The sequence below is a fragment of the Erpetoichthys calabaricus genome, chromosome 4 (genome assembly GCF_900747795.2).
Source record: "Erpetoichthys calabaricus chromosome 4, fErpCal1.3, whole genome shotgun sequence".
Classification (NCBI taxonomy): Eukaryota; Metazoa; Chordata; class Cladistia; order Polypteriformes; family Polypteridae; genus Erpetoichthys; species Erpetoichthys calabaricus.
The window spans coordinates 170,196,436-170,218,790 of NC_041397.2; the positions used below are offsets into that span (position 1 = coordinate 170,196,436).

Below are 22,355 nucleotides of genomic sequence, written 5' to 3' on the forward strand. Positions count from 1 at the left end.
CACATATATATACATATATATATATATACACATATCAACATATATATACACATACATATACACACATACATACACACACACATATACATATATACATATACACATACATACATACACATACATATATATATACACACATACATACATACATACACACATATATATATATACACATACAGACACATATATATATACATATACATATTTACATATCTACATATATATACACATATATATACATATCTACATATATATACACATATATATGCAGTTGGAGATCCACAAAGGGAGAAAAAACGAATCACGTATCATAAAATAGTTTTATTCCTGAGCTTTCAACCCCTATAAGGGGTCTTCATCAGAGGATAATGCTTAGACTTACAAGAATAAAAGGCAATATATAGCAACACATTCAGTATGGGGGGGGGCTGGGGGGTGTGGGTGGAGGTGGCTAAGTCAGTATGATAAAGGGGGTGGGGGGGGTTGTATAGTTTAATTAATGTGTATATGTCCTTCATAAGTTGGCATATGCTGGGTTTATGTCCAAGTGTCTGTTGATGGCGTTTTCATCTGATAGCCAAGACACATATATATATACATATCTACATATATATATATATATATATATATATATATATATATAGACATACATATATAGTTTCTTTTCAATAAAGTCATGCATTAGGCAAGTGTAATTGAATAGCGGCGCATCAGTGAATAGCGCCGCTGCAAGTTTAGTTTCTTTTCAATAAAGTCAGGCGTTAGGCAAGTGTCATTGAATAGCGGCACTGCAAGTTTAGTTTCTTTTCAATAAAGTCAGGCGTTAGGCAAGTGTAATTGAATAGCGGCGCATCATTGAATAGCAGCACTGCAAGTTTAGTTTCTTTTCAATAAAGTCAGGTGTTAGGCAAGTGTCATTGAATAGCGGCACTGCAAGTTTAGTTTCTTTTCAAAAAAGTCAGGCGCTAGGCAAGTGTCATTGAATAGCGGCACTGCGAGTTTACTTTCTTTTCAATAAAGTCAGGCGTTAGGCAAGTGTCATTGAATAGCGGCACGTCATTGAAGAGTGGCACTGCAAGTTTAGTTTCTTTTCAATAAAGTCAGGCGTTAGGCAAGTGTCATTGAATAGCGGCACTGCAAGTTTAGTTTCTTTTCAATAAAGTCAGGCGTTAGGCAAGTGTAATTGAATAGCGGCACTGCAAGTTTAGTTTCTTTTCAATAAAGTCAGGCGTTAGGCAAGTGTCATTGAATAGCGGCACTGCAAGTTTAGTTTCTTTTCAATAAAGTCAGGCGTTAGGCAAGTGTCATTGAATAGCGGCACTGCAAGTTTAGTTTTTTTTTCAATAAAGTCAGGCGTTAGGCAAGTGTCATTGAATAGCGGCACTGCAAGTTTAGTTTCTTTTCAATAAAGTCAGGCGTTAGGCAAGTGTCATTGAATAGCGGCACTGCAAGTTTAGTTTCTTTTCAATAAAGTCAGGCGTTAGGCAAGTGTCATTGAATAGCGGCTCGTCATTGAACAGCGGCACTGCAAGTTTAGTTTCTTTTCAATAAAGTCAGGCATTAGGCAAGTGTCATTGAATAGCGGCACTGCAAGTTTAGTTTCTTTTCAATAAAGTCAGGTGATAGGCAAGTGTCATTGAATAGCGGCGCGTCATTGTAGAGCGGCCCTGCAAGTTTAGTTTCTTTTCAATAAAGTTAGGCGTTAGGCAAGTGTAATTGAATAGCGGCACTGCAAGTTTAGTTTCTTTTCAATAAAGTCAGGCGTTAGGCAAGTGTCATTGAATAGCGGCGCTGCAAGTTTAGTTTCTTTTCAATAAAGTCAGGCGTTAGGCAAGTGTCATTGAATAGCGGCGCGTGATTGAATAGCGGCGCTGCAATTTTAGTTTCTTTTCAATAAAGTCAGGCGTTAGGCAAGTGTCATTGAATAGCGGCACTGCAAGTTTAGTTTCTTTTCAATAAAGTCAGGTGTTAGGCAAGTGTAATTGAATAGCGGCGCGTCATTGAATAGCGGCACTGCAAGTTTAGTTTCTTTTCAATAAAGTCAGGTGTTAGGCAAGTGTCATTGAATAGCGGCACTACAAGTTTAGTTTCTTTTTAATAAAGTCAGGCGATAGGCAAGTGTCATTGAATAGCGGCACGTCATTGAAGAGTGGCGCTGCAAGTTTAGTTTCTTTTCAATAAAGTCAGGCGTTAGGCAAGTGTCATTGAATAGCGGCACTGCAAGTTTAGTTTCTTTTCAATAAAGTCAGGTGATAGGCAAGTGTCATTGAATAGCGGCGCGTCATTGTAGAGCGGCCCTGCAAGTTTAGTTTCTTTTCAATAAAGTTAGGCGTTAGGCAAGTGTCATTGAATAGTGGCGGTGCTGCAAGTTTAGTTTCTTTTCAATAAAGTCAGGCGTTAGGCAAGTGTAATTGAATAGCGGCACTGCAAGTTTAGTTTCTTTTCAATAAAGTCAGGCGTTAGGCAAGTGTCATTGAATAGCGGCGCTGCAAGTTTAGTTTCTTTTCAATAAAGTCAGGCGTTAGGCAAGTGTCATTGAATAGCGGCGCGTGATTGAATAGCGGCGCTGCAATTTTAGTTTCTTTTCAATAAAGTCAGGCGTTAGGCAAGTGTCATTGAATAGCGGCACTGCAAGTTTAGTTTCTTTTCAATAAAGTCAGGTGTTAGGCAAGTGTAATTGAATAGCGGCGCGTCATTGAATAGCGGCACTGCAAGTTTAGTTTCTTTTCAATAAAGTCAGGCGTTAGGCAAGTGTCATTGAATAGCGGCACTACAAGTTTAGTTTCTTTTTAATAAAGTCAGGCGATAGGCAAGTGTCATTGAATAGCGGCGCGTCATTGAAGAGCGGCGCTGCAAGTTTAGTTTCTTTTCAATAAAGTCAGGCGTTAGGCAAGTGTCATTGAATAGCGGCGGCGCTGCAAGTTTAGTTTCTTTTCAATAAAGTCAGGCGCTAGGCAAGTGTCATTGAATAGCGGCACTGCGAGTTTACTTTCTTTTCAATAAAGTCAGGCGTTAGGCAAGTGTCATTGAATAGCGGCACGTCATTGAAGAGTGGCGCTGCAAGTTTAGTTTCTTTTCAATAAAGTCAGGCGTTAGGCAAGTGTCATTGAATAGCGGCACTGCAAGTTTAGTTTCTTTTCAATAAAGTCAGGCGTTAGGCAAGTGTCATTGAATAGTGGCGGTGCTGCAAGTTTAGTTTCTTTTCAATAAAGTCAGGCGTTAGGCAAGTGTAATTGAATAGCGGCACTGCAAGTTTAGTTTCTTTTCAATAAAGTCAGGCGTTAGGCAAGTGTCATTGAATAGCGGCGCTGCAAGTTTAGTTTCTTTTCAATAAAGTCAGGCGTTAGGCAAGTGTCATTGAATAGCGGCGCGTGATTGAATAGCGGCGCTGCAATTTTAGTTTCTTTTCAATAAAGTCAGGCGTTAGGCAAGTGTCATTGAATAGCGGCACTGCAAGTTTAGTTTCTTTTTAATAAAGTCAGGCGATAGGCAAGTGTCATTGAATAGCGGCGCGTCATTGAAGAGCGGCGCTGCAAGTTTAGTTTCTTTTCAATAAAGTCAGGCGTTAGGCAAGTGTCATTGAATAGCGGCGGCGCTGCAAGTTTAGTTTCTTTTCAATAAAGTCAGGCGCTAGGCAAGTGTCATTGAATAGCGGCACTGCGAGTTTACTTTCTTTTCAATAAAGTCAGGCGTTAGGCAAGTGTCATTGAATAGCGGCACGTCATTGAAGAGTGGCGCTGCAAGTTTAGTTTCTTTTCAATAAAGTCAGGCGTTAGGCAAGTGTCATTGAATAGCGGCACTGCAAGTTTAGTTTCTTTTCAATAAAGTCAGGCGTTAGGCAAGTGTAATTGAATAGCGGCTCGTCATTGAATAGCGGCACTGCAAGTTTAGTTTCTTTTCAATAAAGTCAGGTGTTAGGCAAGTGTCATTGAATAGCGGCACTGCAAGTTTAGTTTCTTTTCAATAAAGTCAGGCGTTAGGCAAGTGTCATTGAATAGCGGCACTGCAAGTTTAGTTTCTTTTCAATAAAGTCAGGCATTAGGCAAGTGTCATTGAATAGCGGCGAGTCATTGAAGAGCGGCGCTGCAACTTTAGTTTCTTTTCAATAAAGTCAGGTGTTAGGCAAGTGTCATTGAATAGCGGCTCGTCATTGAACAGCGGCACTGCAAGTTTAGTTTCTTTTCAATAAAGTCAGGCATTAGGCAAGTGTCATTGAATAGCGGCACTGCAAGTTTCTTTTCTTTTCAATAAAGTCAGGCGTTAGGCAAGTGTCATTGAATAGCGGCACTGCAAGTTTAGTTTCTTTTCAATAAAGTCAGGTGATAGGCAAGTGTCATTGAATAGCGGCACGTCATTGTAGAGCGGCCCTGCAAGTTTAGTTTCTTTTCAATAAAGTTAGGCGTTAGGCAAGTGTCATTGAATAGCGGCGGCGCTGCAAGTTTAGTTTCTTTTCAATAAAGTCAGGCGTTAGGCAAGTGTAATTGAATAGCGGCACTGCAAGTTTAGTTTCTTTTCAATAAAGTCAGGCGTTAGGCAAGTGTCATTGAATAGCGGCGCGTGATTGAATAGCGGCGCTGCAAGTTTAGTTTCTTTTCAATAAAGTCAGGCGTTAGGCAAGTGTCATTGAATAGCGGCGCGTGATTGAATAGCGGCGCTGCAATTTTAGTTTCTTTTAAATAAAGTCAGGCGTTAGGCAAGTGTCATTGAATAGAGGCACTGCAAGTTTAGTTTCTTTTCAATAAAGTCAGGTGTTAGGCAAGTGTAATTGAATAGCGGCGCGTCATTGAATAGCGGCACTGCAAGTTTAGTTTCTTTTCAATAAAGTCAGGCGTTAGGCAAGTGTCATTGAATAGCGGCACTACAAGTTTAGTTTCTTTTTAATAAAGTCAGGTGATAGGCAAGTGTCATTGAATAGCGGCGCGTCATTGAAGAGCGGCACTGCAAGTTTAGTTTCTTTTCAATAAAGTCAGGCGTTAGGCAAGTGTCATTGAATAGCGGCGGCGCTGCAAGTTTAGTTTCTTTTCAATAAAGTCAGGCGCTAGGCAAGTGTCATTGAATAACGGCACTGCGAGTTTACTTTCTTTTCAATAAAGTCAGGCGTTAGGCAAGTGTCATTGAATAGCGGCACGTCATTGAAGAGTGGCGCTGCAAGTTTAGTTTCTTTTCAATAAAGTCAGGCGTTAGGCAAGTGTAATTGAATAGCGGCTCGTCATTGAATAGCGGCACTGCAAGTTTAGTTTCTTTTCAATAAAGTCAGGCGTTAGGCAAGTGTCATTGAATAGCGGCACTGCAAGTTTAGTTTCTTTTCAATAAAGTCAGGCGCGCTTTGCAGCGGCGAAGTTCTGCTTTTAAATTTTTATTAAGAAGAAAAGAAAACCTTTTTAAACTGAGGGAAAATATACCAATAACAATTTGTTAAGGAGCTGTTTTTTTGTGAAGCTGTCTTTACACAGCTTCTTCGCTGTTTCTCAATTGTGTAATGAATGTTTTCTTCAGCGCTCTTTGTGGCTGTTCCTTGTTTTCAGTTCACGCGATTACGTTGGAGGCGTGATGACGCGATATGTGACTCCGCCTCCCACGGCCATCGACCTGCACTCCATTACAGTATATAGACAAAAAAGAGTTTCCAGTTATGACCATTACGTGTACAATTTCAAAATGAAACCTGCCTAACTTTTGTAAGTAAGCTGTAAGGAATGAGCCTGCCAAATTTCAGCCTTCCACCTACACGGGAAGTTGGATAATTAGTGATGAGTGAGTGAGCCAGTGAGGGCTTTGCCTTTTATTAGTATAGATGAAAGATGAAATAATCTGCCCTTTTAAAAAATAAAAAGCCTTCAGAGTTCCTCAGAGTACTCCTGCAGAGACCTCTGATTCATGTGTCTCAAAAAAAAATCAATGTGCTTGGAGATAAATTCTGTACAATGACAGAGCGTTAAGACACCAGCTACTAAACGAGTAGGTGGGGCATAGTAATTTAAGCTCCAAGATAAGAGGGGAGTCATCTGAGATAACAAAATAGTCATTCTTGCAAGATTTTATAGTGGGCAATAAATTATTTTCAATAAAGAAATAATCAATTTTTGAGTAACTATAATGTACTGGTGAGAAGAAGGAATATGCTCTTGAGTTTGGATTTAAGAATCTCCATGGGTCTGATAAGTTATAATCCATTACAAACTGTGTGATTATTTTTGCAGTATTATATGTTATCATCCAATCCAAGTCCAAATTTAAAACCCAATTAAAGTCCCCTACTATAATAATTTTATGAGTTTTCATATTAGGAATTGATGCAAATACATTTTGGATGAAATATCTATCATCCACATTAAGTGCGTTGATATTTATCAAAATTACTTTAGATTTAAATAAATTGCCCATCACCATGAAATACTGCCCTGCAGAATCAGATCCAGCATCTGATACTACAAATGACATTGTTTTATGTACAGTGGAACCTCGGATCACGACCGTAATTCGTTCCAAAACTCTGGTCGTAATCTGATTTGGTCGTGACCCGAAGTAATTTCCCCCATAGGATTGTATGTAAATACAATTAATCTGTTCCAAACCGTACAAACTGTACGTAAATATATTTTTTTAAAGATTACACAGCGTAATAGTAAACTAAATGTAAAAACATTGAATAACACTGAGAAAACCTTGAACAACAGAGAAAACTAACATTGCAAGAGTTCGCGCTATAGCTCTACGAACCACTCGCTAAAACACTTTTTTTTAATGAGCTTTAAGAACAGGGGAAAAAATTAACATTTGAAAAATCTGTAATTTAATAAACAACCAAGAAAAGTAACATTGCAACAATGCATGGTACGAACCGATTGCTGTAAACAGAAGTGAAGTGGAGGTTAAAATCCAATAGAATAAAGTCTTCATTAAATACAACGAGGTTAAAACAATGGTCGAATCAGTCTCTTTAAAAACAAGCCCAGTGCATTGTTTAACTGCCTTCTCTCGCTTGCGCGCTTACCACCTATCTCTTCCAACTCAGTCTGTGGCAGGCTGTATTATGAATTTGAGACCACCTTAGACTTTAAGACTTTAGTTACCATTTCCTTCACTTTCTGACCTTACTGTGTCCTGATCATGCTTTTAATATACTTATAATTAATCCTCTCAGGTTGACTAAATATAGGATATCTCGGATAGATAGTAAAAAAAAGCTAAATAACAACGCTGACAGCAGAGCACCATCTCAAATGCCCATCTCTCACAACGGACAACACCAACTCTGTTTGTTGCTTCACTTCTGTTAGGCTGCCTGCTGTTATGGATTAAGAGGTCACTATGGATTTCTGAGTGATATCCTGGGGTCTCTTTTATAGAACTCTGAGGATTTGAATGTGAAACTATGTATACTCCAAAAAAACAAATCTGATTTATAAAACCTACTGTATGTACATTTATATACATTTTACCCTTTATACTTGTATATCACAATCATCTCGTAAATGTGCGTACATAAATGCACTCCAAACATGTATTTACCATGCTAATCAACCCCTTACGTATATGATAAACAGATATACATCTGTAAGGTGAGATAATGATGACAACTGAGAAGAGATGAAAAAGTTAAACCTTCAAGAATGTGAGATGGAAGTTCACATCTCAGAAGTAGAGGTATTTTTTAACATTCATTCCAACTTCTACTTCTGTAAAACAGTCTTTGTCGGGTTTTTAAGTTTGCTCTGTATAAGTGATTAGACTTTTTATTGCTTAGCCAATAAAACTGACTGACCATACCTGTAGTAACTACTGCTAAGTAGAAACAGCATCTCATTTTCTCCTGTCCGAATCACATATGTTTATATTCATATAGTTATTCTACAGAACATTAGTATGGCTTCAAAAACCCAACAAATGACAAATTTAGTGTTTGCCAACTGAAGTATTTGGTTTTACTAGTTTTACTATTCACTGTGTATCAGTAATTATATGCTTCCAAATTCAAGATTGTGTCTAATTAGAGTGGTCTGCCTCATATGTCAAAGCATTATGAGATGAGCCACATGAATGTCATACAATATGGATCTCTTGAAACACTAACTAAAGAACATATTGATCATCTCATTTAGTAGACTAGCAACAGGTGCAGATAAACCAATTAGATGTTAGGACAAAGAAGTGTAGCCCTGTCCATTACATTCAGCTAAAGTTAATATTTATAACACACCCCTAAATTTATTAATGCAAAACAAAAGTGCTTTATTCTCTGCTAATTACAAATTTATTTATGACACTGGCTTAAGGCTTAGGTGTCTTTTAACATAGGATTTTTTTGGTATAACAATCACATTTGGAAATTGATCTAACATATATAATGGAATGTTAAAATATAAAAAGTGGTTAATCTGTGCCTTTCTACCGTCTCCTGTGGCATATCCATTGTGAAGAGAAGTACATTCTATTATTTCAGGGTTGCATATTAGCCAACAGTCTTTGCAACATGATGCATTCCTGATTCTGACTGCTTTTGAAACTCTGTTAGTTTTCACATTGGCATTGTATCAGGCTGGATCACATTGGCAGCTGTATTAAAAAATACTTGTTCTTTTAAAGTGAGTTGGATTAAAAAGAGGTCCAGATGATGTGTGGAGTTGTCTGTTTAGACCTAGATTATTATTTATACAATTACATGTTGACATGTATATTGTATGATCTACCGTGTATCAGCCTTCATAGATTTGCAGTTGTAATTATTTTAGATAGCTGAATCATGGCCCAAATATACATGTCTTGTGCCAAATCATATTATTCAGTTTGGATTTAATATTTCCCTATGTGATACATAAAAAACAGTCCTCCATTCCCCAAGAGAAGCTGAAACCAGATTTTAGCATGTAGGAGACCTCATTAGGCTTGGCTTTATGACTATAGCTCTGTTTAATCTGGATTTTTGAAAGAGGTTAAGTTACTGTGGCATCTGCAAAGTGTACAAAAAAAACAGAACATGGGTCATGAGTTCCAGTACTGAGTAAAGCTAAAGAGAAAGTTGCATAATTTTGCTGTGTGAGTAAGGTATTAAATTAAGTTAATTTATCTAGTGAGACTATAGAGTTGGGACAACATAAATCATACAGTCTGTCAGGGTATGTGAGATTTTAAACTTCAGTCACCAACAGAGGAGTTAAACCAAACCTAAAACTAAGTTATTCCAGCCAGTTTCTTCCAAAACAAAAAAAAACAAAAAAAAATCAAACATGTGCCCACAAGCCTATGGGTGGAAAACAAGGCCAAATTCATTCAAAATTGAAAAGATAAAACTTTTTGCTTTTTTTAAAGGCAGCAGGTGGTGACTGTTGTTGAAGTTGATACCCTTCTGTCATTTATGAGAAAAAACTGGATGAAATGTGAGGATTAAGTCAGCTGCTTTCTAGCCAAACAAACTAAATGGGCCAATGATTAACTTTTTACATTCCTGAGAATACTGAAGTATTTTTGCTTCCATGAGGGGAGAAAAAAGGGGTCTTATTTACAATGGTTTTAAAATAATTTTCGTTTTTGAGTGTTGTAATTAATTATAATCACATACAAACAAACAAGGTTTACTATTAATTGCTGTCCAAATAAGTGTGGAATATTAAGAGAGTTTGATAAACTGGTAAATGTATTTATATTAAAGCATGCAATATTGAGAAATAATGTCCCACCTAAGCCACCTTTGACTGTTCTGAGCAGATGTTATTTTAGTAGGCCACATTACAGAGAGGAATAACCACTTTACTGGTGCTTTCTAAGTTCTAAGACCAAAGGAAGCCTTTGTTAAACCCTTGTTACATAAGAGTATATGAGTAATTGATGCATTTTTTGCAGTACCTAAACTAAAGTATTACAAGTATATAGAGTGTAGAGATGGCACATTTTTCTTTTCTGATACAGAAATTTAAAATCTGCTTAAATAAGCAATTTGTATCAGTGCACTTCATTTGAGATAACAATCTAAAAATTCCATGCTCAGACTTCTATGAAAGCACTGTACTCTACTACATGTAGAAACACGACAACATCACTTGTTTAAAACTGTTTGATTCTTGGCCCTATATTACAGCTAAGATAAATCAGTTACAATCCAATGAGTCCTGAGGTAAACATTTTTATGTTAACCTACATTATTATCCTTTAGAGGACACGGGAGACCAATTGCAAAGAAATGATAAAGTGTCAAACTTCTATGGTATATATTCTTTGATATTCTAAGGTTATTATGTCCTGCTTAGAATTCTGGAAACCTGGAAACAATCCCAGAAGTAACTAGCAAAATTCAAGAATCAGCTTTGGATGGGACAACAGTTCACCCCAGTAGAAAATAACACAACCATTTGTGTAGTTTATATATTGATGAAAATCAGAGTGGAGTCATTGAGCTATAAAGCAGAAGTGGTATATGCTGTGCCATAATATTGTCCCTTCTGTGTTTTTTGAACACAGACACTTAGGAAAAAAAATCTATCAATTATGTGATAAATCTAAAGATGAAAATTCATTTCAGACAATCAGATGCTCTAAATTTTTACACTCTCACCTTGTCTTGGTGGCAGCTGATCAGGTGGATATTGTTTGCCTGTCCTTCCATCAAGAAATGAGTCTACAAATTGGCAATGATCTTCTCCCTGACCAGACTGATCTCCAATGTTGTAAAATGTCCCTGGTTAGATAAAAGACAAATGCAAAAGAGAAAATTAATAATTAGTATTAATAAAAACAATGACAAGATTTTACCATCGGTAAGTGGATCACTGGAAACATAATGGGAAGGGTAACGTAATACAAAAGACATTTTGATGAGAGAGTGAGAAAGTTAGCATACCAGTCTGGAAAGTTCTGCACAGGCAGAAAAGGGCACAAGTTAAAGTAGCCCAAGAATAGGTGCTGGCTCACTACACAGCACACTTTACACTAACATTGAGTCAGTAGCACCTTTTATTGGCTACCTAAAAAGATTACAATATGCAAGCTTTCGTGGCAACTCAGACCCCTACTTTAGACAAGATGCTGCCTCAAAAACTTGTATATTGTAATCTTTTTAGTTAGCCAATAAAAAGTGTCATTTTGCTTGACGTCTCATTACATCCATTGTGGCTAACACGGTAAAACAACCTTAGTACTACAAGAGTCAATAGCCTAATATGCACATAAATTCTCACTCTGGCTTAATACAACTGAGGGTCACAAGTGATGGGATCTTCTCCCAGTAATACTTGGTGCAGGGAAAAGAAATAGCACTGAAGAGGGTGTCATTTAATCACAGGGCCCATTAAACGCACACACTCTCCAATTTTGAGTCACCAGTTGATGTAACCAGCACATCTCTTGAGATGTGGGGGGAAAGCCCACACAGACAAGTAGAGAACATGCAAATTCCACTCAAATATTGACCCAGGATGCAGTGCTAACAATTTGGCAAAAATACACTCTCTTAACAATTAGTGAATAATAAAAAAACCTTCAAATGATGCTAATAAAGATTAACTGTAATTTAGTACTACAAAAATATGAATTATTACAAACAAACTAAAGAAATATACAAAAAATAAGTGCTGTTCAGATATAGCTATTTTACCTGTCAGAGTATCACTGAGATAAATCTTGTATCTCAGGGAGTTGCAGAGCTGGATACCAACAAACTTCCTGTACCAAGTTCTTTTGACAAACATTTTCCCATTGCACTCGGAGTATGAGTCGGCTTTAAATGGGATCTGCGTCCAAATGGCATCTTTTCCTAAATGAGTCAAATATGATTGGGCCAAAGGGGCAAGTATAAGTAAAGGTCCTGTAACTAGATTAAAATTGCCAGCTTTGAAATTTGGCAATGCACCCATACAATATATATAAACACATTAATTTAAAATGACAATACGTAATACTGCCTTGTTTTAATACTAATAAAAATGTACTTTACACATAATTAATAAATCCAATAAAATTAATATTGAACAAAACGTAAACTGGTATTATACACCACATAAATTCTTCTAAAGCTACAGTTCTTGGCATCAGGTAGAATACTAAACATAGGTATACCTAAAAACTAAGATATAAAGCCAGAAGAGTTTTTAATTAACAAAACTGAACAAATAAGAGAGCATAGTAGCAAAAAAGTAATGCTTTCGGATGCTGGAAGAAGTATGCTTCAAACCCCTTCATGTACTGGCACTGGTAATCTTCTAGCAAGCAGAGTTGAACAATATAATAAGAAATATTACACTGCATAACATAGTTTTTGTCAAAATCATTTGTAAATAGTTCTTAATTCTTAGCAGTGCCCTATTGTGTAACAGCAGTGGTGTTAAAACTGTTTGAATTAGTTTATTTAGGTTAGGTCTGTCAGGCAGCCAGGCTATGTTCTGATACTGCAAGTGCATAATGCTATCCAGTACTTACAGTGTGACAAATGACTACTTTCTTTCTGTCTTATTTAAGTGACTCAAGCTGAAGAAAATGGAAACTTCACAGCTATAGTGATCAGCGTAGGATTTGAACCCTGGACTTTGAGGTTGTGAGGCAGCAGTGCTAGTTACTATCTTGCATTAATACGTAGTAAATCTGATATCGTGTGTTGAGCCGATTCATACCTTTTGCTGATAGGTAATTGGCTCCATCCTCTGTGACCCTGAACTGAATGAGCAGGTCAAAAAATGAATAGACAGGTAAAATATTTTGAATGATTTGGGGAAACGTTATAGTTGATAAACTAATAGCATGTGCTTATCAATACTTTATTTTGAAAGGCTGACTGTCAAATTAAATACCACATACATGATGAAAAGTTTCCAGTTGTCACATACTCCACTCTTGTTTTACTAAATAATCATATTTTCACCCTTGTGTGCAAATATTTAGATTGGCAAGACAGCAGGTAGGCTGTAACATGTGGAATAAGTGAAATCATACGTAAAGAGAACATTTCACGGTGTGTTTAACCTCAGTAGACTGCTGTTCTTGCCAGTTTTAAGTACAGTATTAGCTTGTCCATTAATTCATCATGGAAATATGCAGTGATCAAGGAGCTCCGAACCAAAAAAGAAAGAAAAGGCCCACTTACCTGAAACATACTCACTCACTCGTGGGTCCGCTGCAGTGTGAGACAAAAAGAAAATTTCAATGACACTACTTTTAAAAACAGCTTCATTAGTATAAAAGGTCTTTTTTTTTGTAGAAATTAAAATTTTTCAAGTTGTTGTTGGCATCACAAAGAAGCACTCATTTCACAATAAACTCAATGGCAATATCACTAACCTTAAATATTACTTACACTAATTATCTTGGATTTTGTTTAAAAAAAAGTAGGTGCAGCATTTCATAATGAAACAAGAGGTAAGTGCTTACTATAAAGTACAACATATTTGAGTTCTACACAATATAAAGTGTGAAGAAGCAAGACAGGAAGTTGATGCAAAGATGTAAAGCAGTAAGGCAGAACCCAATTATCCCAGGGCAGGATTTGTCTTCCATAATGCGGCATGTGTGAGGACACCTTCAGAGGTTTAGAGACACCTCAGACCACAGTGTGTCATACAGCACACAATATGTCAGTGGTAAATCCAAAGGTGTGGATTGAGTAAAAGTAGAAACAAGTGCCTTGGTGAGAAGTCACAAGAAAAATGACAAACAGGTTCATCTAAGGGCAGAAGGTCTGGAGTACAGCACCAATTAAATTAAGAGCAAAAGCAGTATCAGAAACAGAGAAAACAGAAAAATTCCAAAAAAGATGGGCAAAACAGAGCCACAGGATATACAAAACGAAAAAAGAAGCACAAAGACCATGGTCTTAGAAAATAACAGGTTAGACATAATTGCAGCAGACACAAAACAGATTGCAAGACTGTCCAAAAATTTAGATTGTGAAGCTGCTTTAGAGAAGCTGAACTTCTGCATGTAAGTACATATTTTGAATGTTTTGTGGATTTAGAAATGTATATGATCATGTCGTTTGGCATATGTTTTGGGAGGTGCTGCAGGAATATGGGGTTGTGACAGAGTCTGAAGTGCGACAATACACGTGGTCATGGGCTGTGCATCTTGAGTTAAATGGGGAGATATTATTATTATTTTGTTTTTTTGCTGGGCTACTTGGCTGGCATTCCTTCATAGGGAAAGAAGCTCAGTGATTTGGAAGCACCTTAGATTAGAGTTGCTTCTCCTCCAGATTAACAGGAGCCAGTTGAGATGGTTTGGGCATGTCATAAGGATGTCCTCCCTGGTGTCTCCACTGGAGCTGCTCCAGGCACATCCAATTGGGTGGAGACCCTGAGGTAGACTCAGGACATGTTGGAGGGATTATATCTTTTGGCTGGCTTGGGAATGCCTGGGAATTGCACAAGAACAGCTGGAATCTGTAGCTGGGGACTCATTCTGAGAAGTATAAAGCTAAATGTCATAAAACTGTAATACTTACAAAAGTATGTTTATGTTGAGAACCAAGGATATACACAGTAAGCTACATTTAAGTATATTTATACAGCATATACAGCACTTATTTTTAGTAGGAGTATTTGAATCTTAATTGTTGGCTAATATGACAGCCCTACTGAAACTGAAATTTTAAAGCAAATTACAGCATTACCTTTGCACACCCCCTTAGCCACATTATGATACCCAGAAATTGTTGGGAAGTTCTGGCTTAAGTCATAAAGCATAAGATGGATGTGTTTGACACATGTGTAAGGAGGTAGCAGAGATGCAAAGAAGCAATTGTAATAGGCCAAGATCTGACCAGCATGGATCACATGAAAAACTGACAGGAGCATTCATCATAGGAACTGTGAGACGTAAAGAAGGAAACCTAGTAGACAAAATGAAAGTGTCTGTACAGTAGCATCATTAAGTTCATGATGATAAATCAAATGAATAGTGAGGCAGAAACATGGTTAAAAAGAGCCTGCAGATATTATTCCATGAGAAAGCCAATCAGCTAGCGCCTTTCTTGATGAAGTACTATACAAAATGTATTTTCAAGCCTTTGAGTACTTTGTGAGTATGAGCATTCTTCTCCTGGTCAAAAGGTGTCAGTTTGTGGCCGCTCATTAGGGCTAAGTGCTTTGTCCATTTGCCCAGGTTTAGCACTTTAAAGTATGGGGCATGGAGGCTATCCAACATGTTGTTCATGACACAGGAAAAACTGAAAAGGCTGAGGAGTATCCATTTATGTGAAAGAAGAATTGAATGTATGTTTGCTACAAATCTTAGTAACATTACTTTGATTAGACTACAAGGCATTAGGAATAGAGGCATAATATTTGGAGTGCATTGTATGCTCATGTATGTGGACAATAGTTTCAATATGCATTTGTTTAAAGAGTTTATAGGTGGAGTTATTATTTTCAAGGGGATTTATTTACCCAAATAATAACTGCGATAGTTAGGACACCCGGGTTCGCTTCCCGGGTCCTCCCTGCGTGGAGTTTGCATGTTCTCCCCGTGTCTGCATGGGTTTCCTCCCACAGTCCAAAGACATGCAGATTAGGTGGATTGGCGATTCTAAATTGGCCCTAGTGTGTGCTTGGTGTATGGGTGTGTTTGTGTGTGTCCTGTGGTGGGTTGGCACCCTGTCCGGGATTGGTTCCTGCCTTGTGCCCTGTGTTGGCTGGGATTGGCTCCAGCAGACCCCCGTGACCCTGTGTTCAGATTCAGCGGGTTGGAAAATGGATGGATGGATAATTGCGATAACCTAATATAGACATAATCTGTGCCTGTTTATTAATACAGGTCATTAAAACAAGAGGGTAAGCCTCTCTAGATTTACCCTTCTGTAATATTCATGATAGAATTCAGGAAAGGAGTTGATTCATGCGGGTGAAATGTTCTACAGAGAAGTAAGCAAATTTTTCCTATCACATAAAAAGGTGATTGGGTTGATCAACTAAATATAATCCAGTAAGCTTAACATGCATCAAGGATAAATTGATGGAAGCATTTATTAAGGAAAAGATTGACCAACACATGTTAAGAAAAAGCATATTACAGAACATTAAGTATGGGTTTAGTTGGGGTAGATTTTGTTTCACTGACATACTAGAATTCTATGTGGAACCAGCAAAATCATATGATCATGGAGGTGTATATGATATTGTTTATCTTGATTTTTAGAAGACTTTTAAGATCCACATGAGAGGTCTGTGGTGAGTTTAAAATGAGTGAGAGTTAAAGGTGCAGTGTGTAGATATGTACGATCGGTGCCAGAGCTTGGTCCGCATTGCCGGCAGAAAGTCAAACCCGTTTCCAGTGAGAGTTGGACTCTGCCAGGGTTGCCCTTTGTCACCGATTCTGTTCATAACTTTTATGGACAGAATTTCTAGGCGCAGCCAGGGCGTTGAGGGGGTCTGGTTTGGTGGGCTCAGGATTGAGTCACTGCTTTTTGCAGATGATGTTGTCCTGTTTGCTTCATCAGGCCGTGATCTTCAGCTCTCTCTGGATCGGTTCGCAGCCGAGTGTGAAGCGGCCGGGATGAGAATCAGCACCTCCAAATCTGAGACCATGGTCCTCAGCCGGAAAAGGGTGGAGTGCCCTCTCAGGGTTGGTAGCGAGATCCTGCCCCAAGTGGAAGAGTTCAAGTATCTCGGGATCTTGTTCACGAGTGAGGGAAGAATGGAGCGTGAGATCGACAGGCGGATCGGTGCGGCATCCGCAGTAATGTGGGCGCTGCATCGGTCTGTCGTGGTGAAAAAGCAGCTGAGCCGCAAGGCGAAGCTCTCAATTTACCAGTCAATCTATGTTCCTACCCTCACCTATGGTCATGAGCTATGGGTAGTGACCGAAAGAACGAGATCGCGAATACAAGCGGCTGAAATGAGTTTCCTCCGCAGGGTGTCTGGGCTTTCCCTTAAAGATAGGGTGAAAAGCTCAGTCATCCGGGAGGGGCTCAGAGTAGAGCCGCTGCTCCTCCGCATCGAGAGGAGTCAGATGAGGTGGCTCGGGCATCTGATCAGGATGCCTCCTGGACGCCTCCCTGGTGAGGTGTTCCGGGCACGTCTAACCGGGAGGAGGCCCCGGGGAAGACCCAGGACACGCTGGAGGGACTATGTCTCTCGACTGGCCTGGGAACGCCTTGGGATTCTCCCGGAAGAGCTAGAAGAAGTGGCCGGGGAGAGGGAAGTCTGGGCATCTCTGCTCAAGCTGCTGCCCCCGCGACCCGACCTCGGATAAGCGGGAGACAATGGATGGCACAGAAGTACCTGCACTATTATAACTACAAGGAGACAAGTTGAGCATTGTCCTGTAGCATGTGTACCTGATAATGACTTCATCTTTCATCAGCCTATGACATTGCTGCACCAGCTAACTAACTATGCTATGCAAGTGTTGCTGGGAAGATGCCTGTTCATTTGATTTGTCTTCACACTAAGTGCTTTTTTTTGGTTACAGATCAGATCAGCATTGGACATTTGACTCTACTGTATGACAAACCTAATATATTTCCAAAAGACAGTTCACTTGGGTATTTATCCATAACTCACCCAAAACATCTGGTAACTGGACTATGTTTTGGACTTTGTTTGAGTGTCATTATTATGGGATATTAGAAGGGATTTTGCAATATGTATTGTGTTTCTTTTTATTGTAGAGTTTGGACTTTTTCCCTCAGCATTCAGTTTCTTAGTGTGAGTCCCATTTAAAACAAACAAAAAAAAATACTATTTAAAATGGTGAGAGTCTTAGTGCCCCAGGGCTGCTACAATCCTAAGATGTTTATTCAAGGAGATGGCCACCTTGAAAAGAATCCAAAAATGAATGGAACCCTCTTGTAGAATAGAAAGGTTTCATGTGTTGTTGTGGTGTTCCTGTTGGTGACTTTTCTTTTTTTGGGATAACACCATCCATATCCACGATTCTGCTGCTGATTTTCCTGTGCAGAGTTAACCCGTCTGAACTTATTCCACAAAAAGCAATTGGTCAGAACTTGCTATGCAACATTATTGGGCTACATGGAATTGTTTTTTCTTTCATTTCTTTTTTTAATGCTTGAATGAATGTTAATTTTGTTTGAATTTGGTTCAAAGGGTAAATATCAACAACAGGGAAAGGGTTCATTATTAGTATGTGGTATTCTTTTGTAAGGGAATTAATTTCTTGTTGTTTTTGAATAAAAATACACATTTTGCTTGTTTTAATTAATTATCTCACATAGTAGTTTCTTTGATTGGATAAGAAGGGGCAGAGGACTGGTCAGTTTGAAGTTTATTAACCTTTGTTAACATCTTTCACCTCCCTAATGGGCTTTGACATGTGACTATTATGTCTTTTATAGGCTGATTGTTACAACCATTTATGCAGATCTTAAGAGAATAATGATACCTGCCAGAAACCAAAGTAGAAATGTCACAAGTTTGATCATGTCAGAAACAAATACTAGAGCTGCAGAAGTTTAGAAGCCATACTATGGTGTTACTAGCAAGGATGTTGCAGGAAAGATTAAAAATGAGAATGAACAACAACTACTTGAGTCTTCCATAGAAAATATTCTGCTAATTGGAAATACCTTCTTTAATCACAGGGTGATTCATAAAATGTCATAATAATAGATTTCATTCTAGAAGGTTTATGGCATTATAGTAATAAAATGACTTGAATTAAAACCTAATTATACATTGTTAACAGCAGATTTTCCACAAAGAACACGAAAAAAGAAAGAAAACATACATTTTATTTAACAGGCACCTTTCTTAACACTCAAGGTCACCTTAAAATGAAATAGACAACAGTAATAAAATATAAAAACAAAGAGGACGATAAAATCAAAAAGCAATAAGGTACAGAGATAGTAGCAAACATCAAAGATAACAGGCAGTAACAATGTTAAAATCATAATTGGTATGCCAGTTTGAAAAGATACTTTTTGAGGGCAGTTTTAAAATGTGTTATTGAGTCTAGTTGATGGATATGAGAGGGAAGAGAATTCCATAGTTGAGGAGCACTATGAGAGAATGCTCGAGCTCACACAAAACAGAGTTTGATGTGTGGTACAGAAAGTAAAGCTGCAGATGAGGATCTGAGGGAGTGAGAGGGAGTGTAAGTCTGTAGGAGATCAGTGAGGTAGGGAGTGGTGAGGTTGTGGAGAGTTTAAAATGTTAAGAGCAGTATTTTGTATTGTATTCTGTAGTTAACAGGGAGCCAGTGAAGTTGAGAAAGAATAGGTGTAATACAGTATGTTCAGTGGATTTAGAACAGCAGGTTATTATCCTGGCAGCAGAATTTTGAATAAGTTGTAAGCAATGGATACGTTTTTGTGGGAGGCCAGATAGAATAGCATTACAGTATACTAAACGTGAGGTGACTAGTGCATTAACCAATTCTTCAGTACTGTGTTGCTTAAGAACAGAACGAAGTCTAGAAATGTTTTGGAGATGGAAGAAGGCAGTCCGAGAAACATTACTTTTATGGGAAGAAAAAGAAAGGGTACTGTCTAGAATGACGCCCAGGATCTTAACCTGGGAAGAGATGTTTGTATTAATGTTGTTAATTAAAATGGAAGACTGGTTAAGCTCAGTGAGTGTAGATTTAGAACCAATGAGGAGCACCTCAGTTTTATTGCTATTTAATTGGAGAAAATTGTGAATCATTCATCACTTTATGTCTTAGAGACATGCCATAAGAGTTTTGGAGGGAAAACAAAAGTGCATTTAGTGGATAGATGAAGCTGTGTGTCATCAGCATAACAATTAAATTTAATACCATGGTGTCAAAAGATATTACCTATTTGGAAGATGTAAATGAAAAAAAGAAACAGAACCCTGCAGAACTCCCTGAGTAATGACTGCATTCTCAGATTTAAAGCCCTTTACTTGAACAAATTACCTCCTATCAGTGAGGTAGGAAGAAAATCATTGGAGAACAAGACCACAGACTCCAAAGCTAGCTAGTCATTTCAAAAGAATCTGATGAGATATGGTGTCAAATGCAGAGCTGAGGTCAAGAAGTACAAGAATTAATAAAAGTCCCATGTCAGCTGCCCAGAGAAGATTATTTGTGATTTTGACCAAGTCAGTTTCTGTGCTGTGTTTAGGATGAAAAACAGATTGAAACTGTTCAAAAAGGTTATTGAAAGATGGGACTGAAGTTGGGAGGTAACTATCTTTTCGAGAACTTTATATATGAATGGAACATTTGAAATAGGCCAATAATTGTTAAGGATATTAGGGTCTAAGCCAGGTTTTTTCAGAATTGGAGTAATTGAGGCCATTTTTAGTGAGAGGGGGGCCGAGCCTATAGTAAAGAAAGTGTTAATTATATAGTAGTTATCATGGAAAGAGGGTCCCAATCTGTCCGACAGCCACATATGAAAATGGGCAGCCAGTCAACTTGGAATGATAACGCCCGACAAATGGGAGGCAGCCACTCAGATGTGTTAGCCTGTACCATGACAGTTTGTGTCCCCGCACAGGTTGTCTATTTCAGGGGACAACGTGTCCAATCAGGGGGTCACACAGGGGAATAAAGGGCAGAGCCTATCCAGTTTCTCTCCTGTTTTTCTGCTTACAAGGGATGGTGTTTACTATGTTATAAGTGGGGACACTGATGGAGACCCTGCCCTACACGTTATACTTGTGGATCGATACCACTTCTGTAGCAACAGCATCTACTGAGTGCTTCCACTGTGTCTTTGTGTTTCTTTTACAGAGGTGGACATGGATCTAGACACCCGCCTCTGCATTGCATCCTCGTGGGACTGGACTTTGTGCCCTATAAAGCTCAGCTAAAGAGGGGTTTATGTAAGTGCCACACAGGATGGATGGATCCCGATCAGGAAAGGGGAAGGTTCTTTACCCAGATGGGAGGCCTCAAGAGGACAGACAGACATCCCAACCAAAAGGGAAGTACAGATAAGGACTGCCTCTGGGGGATGTTTGTTCCCCCAGGACATTAGATGGCAGCAGCCTGGCATATCGGTACCTGGTCGAAAAGTAGCTGGGAATGCTACTCCCTGGGTCCCACAAGAGAGCACTGCAGAAAGATGAACTTCCTGTTATTCGGGACTTCCAATTGACCCAGAAATGCTTCCAACAGGCAAAAGCCCTGGCATCGGAAGTAGTCCTGAGTCCTCAATAAAAGAGGCTGCACTACCTTGTCCAGGCAAGTCAGAGCTGGGAGGATGGAAGGCAACACTTGACTGGAGGACAGCTGTGTAGTAGTGAGAGGAGAGGAGACAACTTGTTTTTGTCTTTGTACAAGGTACTTTGTGTAATAAACGCCCTTTACTTCAACCCTGGACTGTGTTTGTGTTTGGTGCTCACTGCCGCCTCCTTTCCTTCACACTTTAAATATCACATAATGGTTGTGACATCTAATTTTTGTATTATTATTATTATTATTTTATTATTGTTATTTTATTTATGCTTTGATCTTGTGTATCTGTTCCTTTACCCTCCCTGCACTTGTATTCAACTAAACAGCTTCTTATTTTGATTTCAGGTATTCCACACTCTGGGTGTTGTGGAGGCTAAATGGAACTGGAATTTAGTTCAAGCCATTTATCAGTTTCATTTACCACTTTAAGCATAAGAAAACCAGAATATTTTAAATAGTTAAAGAAAATTAATTCTTTAAAGTGTTACTTTCTTGGTTATATCTTACCTGATTCAGTACTGAAAGTTACTGGTTCACTTTGTGGGCCTTCTCCCAGGATGTTTACAGGTTTTACTCTAAATTCATAACTATAAATGGGAATTAAAAAAAAGTATTACTCTCTGATAGCTTATTACAGAATAGCAAACATAAATATATTTTAAAAATGCTATATTTTATGGCTGTTTATTCCTATGAGGTACTTTTAATTTCACTCTTCTGGCTTTAGGAAGGATAGCATGGTGCTCCGGTGGTTATCATTACTTTTTGAAAGCACCAGTGCAACGGTATGAGACTATAATTCAAATATATCTACCACTACCACTTATGGGACTTTAATTCTCCCCAATCAACTTTCAATTACCTGCTATTCTTTGTTATATAACTTACTTTTTTGCTTCCCCCACAAACCATGCTGCAACATTAAACAGGTCAAAACATGTATTAGGTGACTATATGTAAACAATAACAATAAAAGAAAACATACAGATACTAACAAGACTCAATCAAGAAGTAACACCCTTATCACCACCTATATTATTCAGTCTCAGTACCAGCTGGTATTTAAAATCCCTTAGAAACTCTTGAGCTTAACTAACAAATGGATCCCAAAGGCCATGCACGTTATGGCTCACAGGCTTGTTCCTACCCCTGGACATATACTTTAAATTATTCTTCGTCTTCTCTCCAATTGAAAGCAATCCTCTATAGGAAAAGTGCAAATACAATATAATATATACTATTGGCTTGGATCTGCAAGTTGCAGCTCT

General features: G+C 38.3%; 1 protein-coding gene across 9 annotated transcripts in view; it reads right to left on the reverse strand.

Annotated features, from left to right (window-relative positions):
• Window positions 1-22,355, reverse strand: part of LOC114650360 (target of Nesh-SH3) — a 254,882-nt gene that overhangs the window by 5,862 nt on the left and 226,665 nt on the right. For all 9 annotated transcript variants that reach the window (XM_051926064.1, XM_051926063.1, XM_028799939.2 and 6 more), the window contains 4 exons: window positions 21,595-21,674; window positions 13,070-13,099; window positions 11,588-11,746; window positions 10,550-10,672 (listed from right to left, as the gene is read on the reverse strand). In XM_051926064.1, the coding sequence (XP_051782024.1) occupies window positions 10,550-10,672; window positions 11,588-11,746; window positions 13,070-13,099; window positions 21,595-21,674 (392 nt within the window). The remainder of the gene's footprint in view (window positions 1-10,549; window positions 10,673-11,587; window positions 11,747-13,069; window positions 13,100-21,594; window positions 21,675-22,355) is intronic.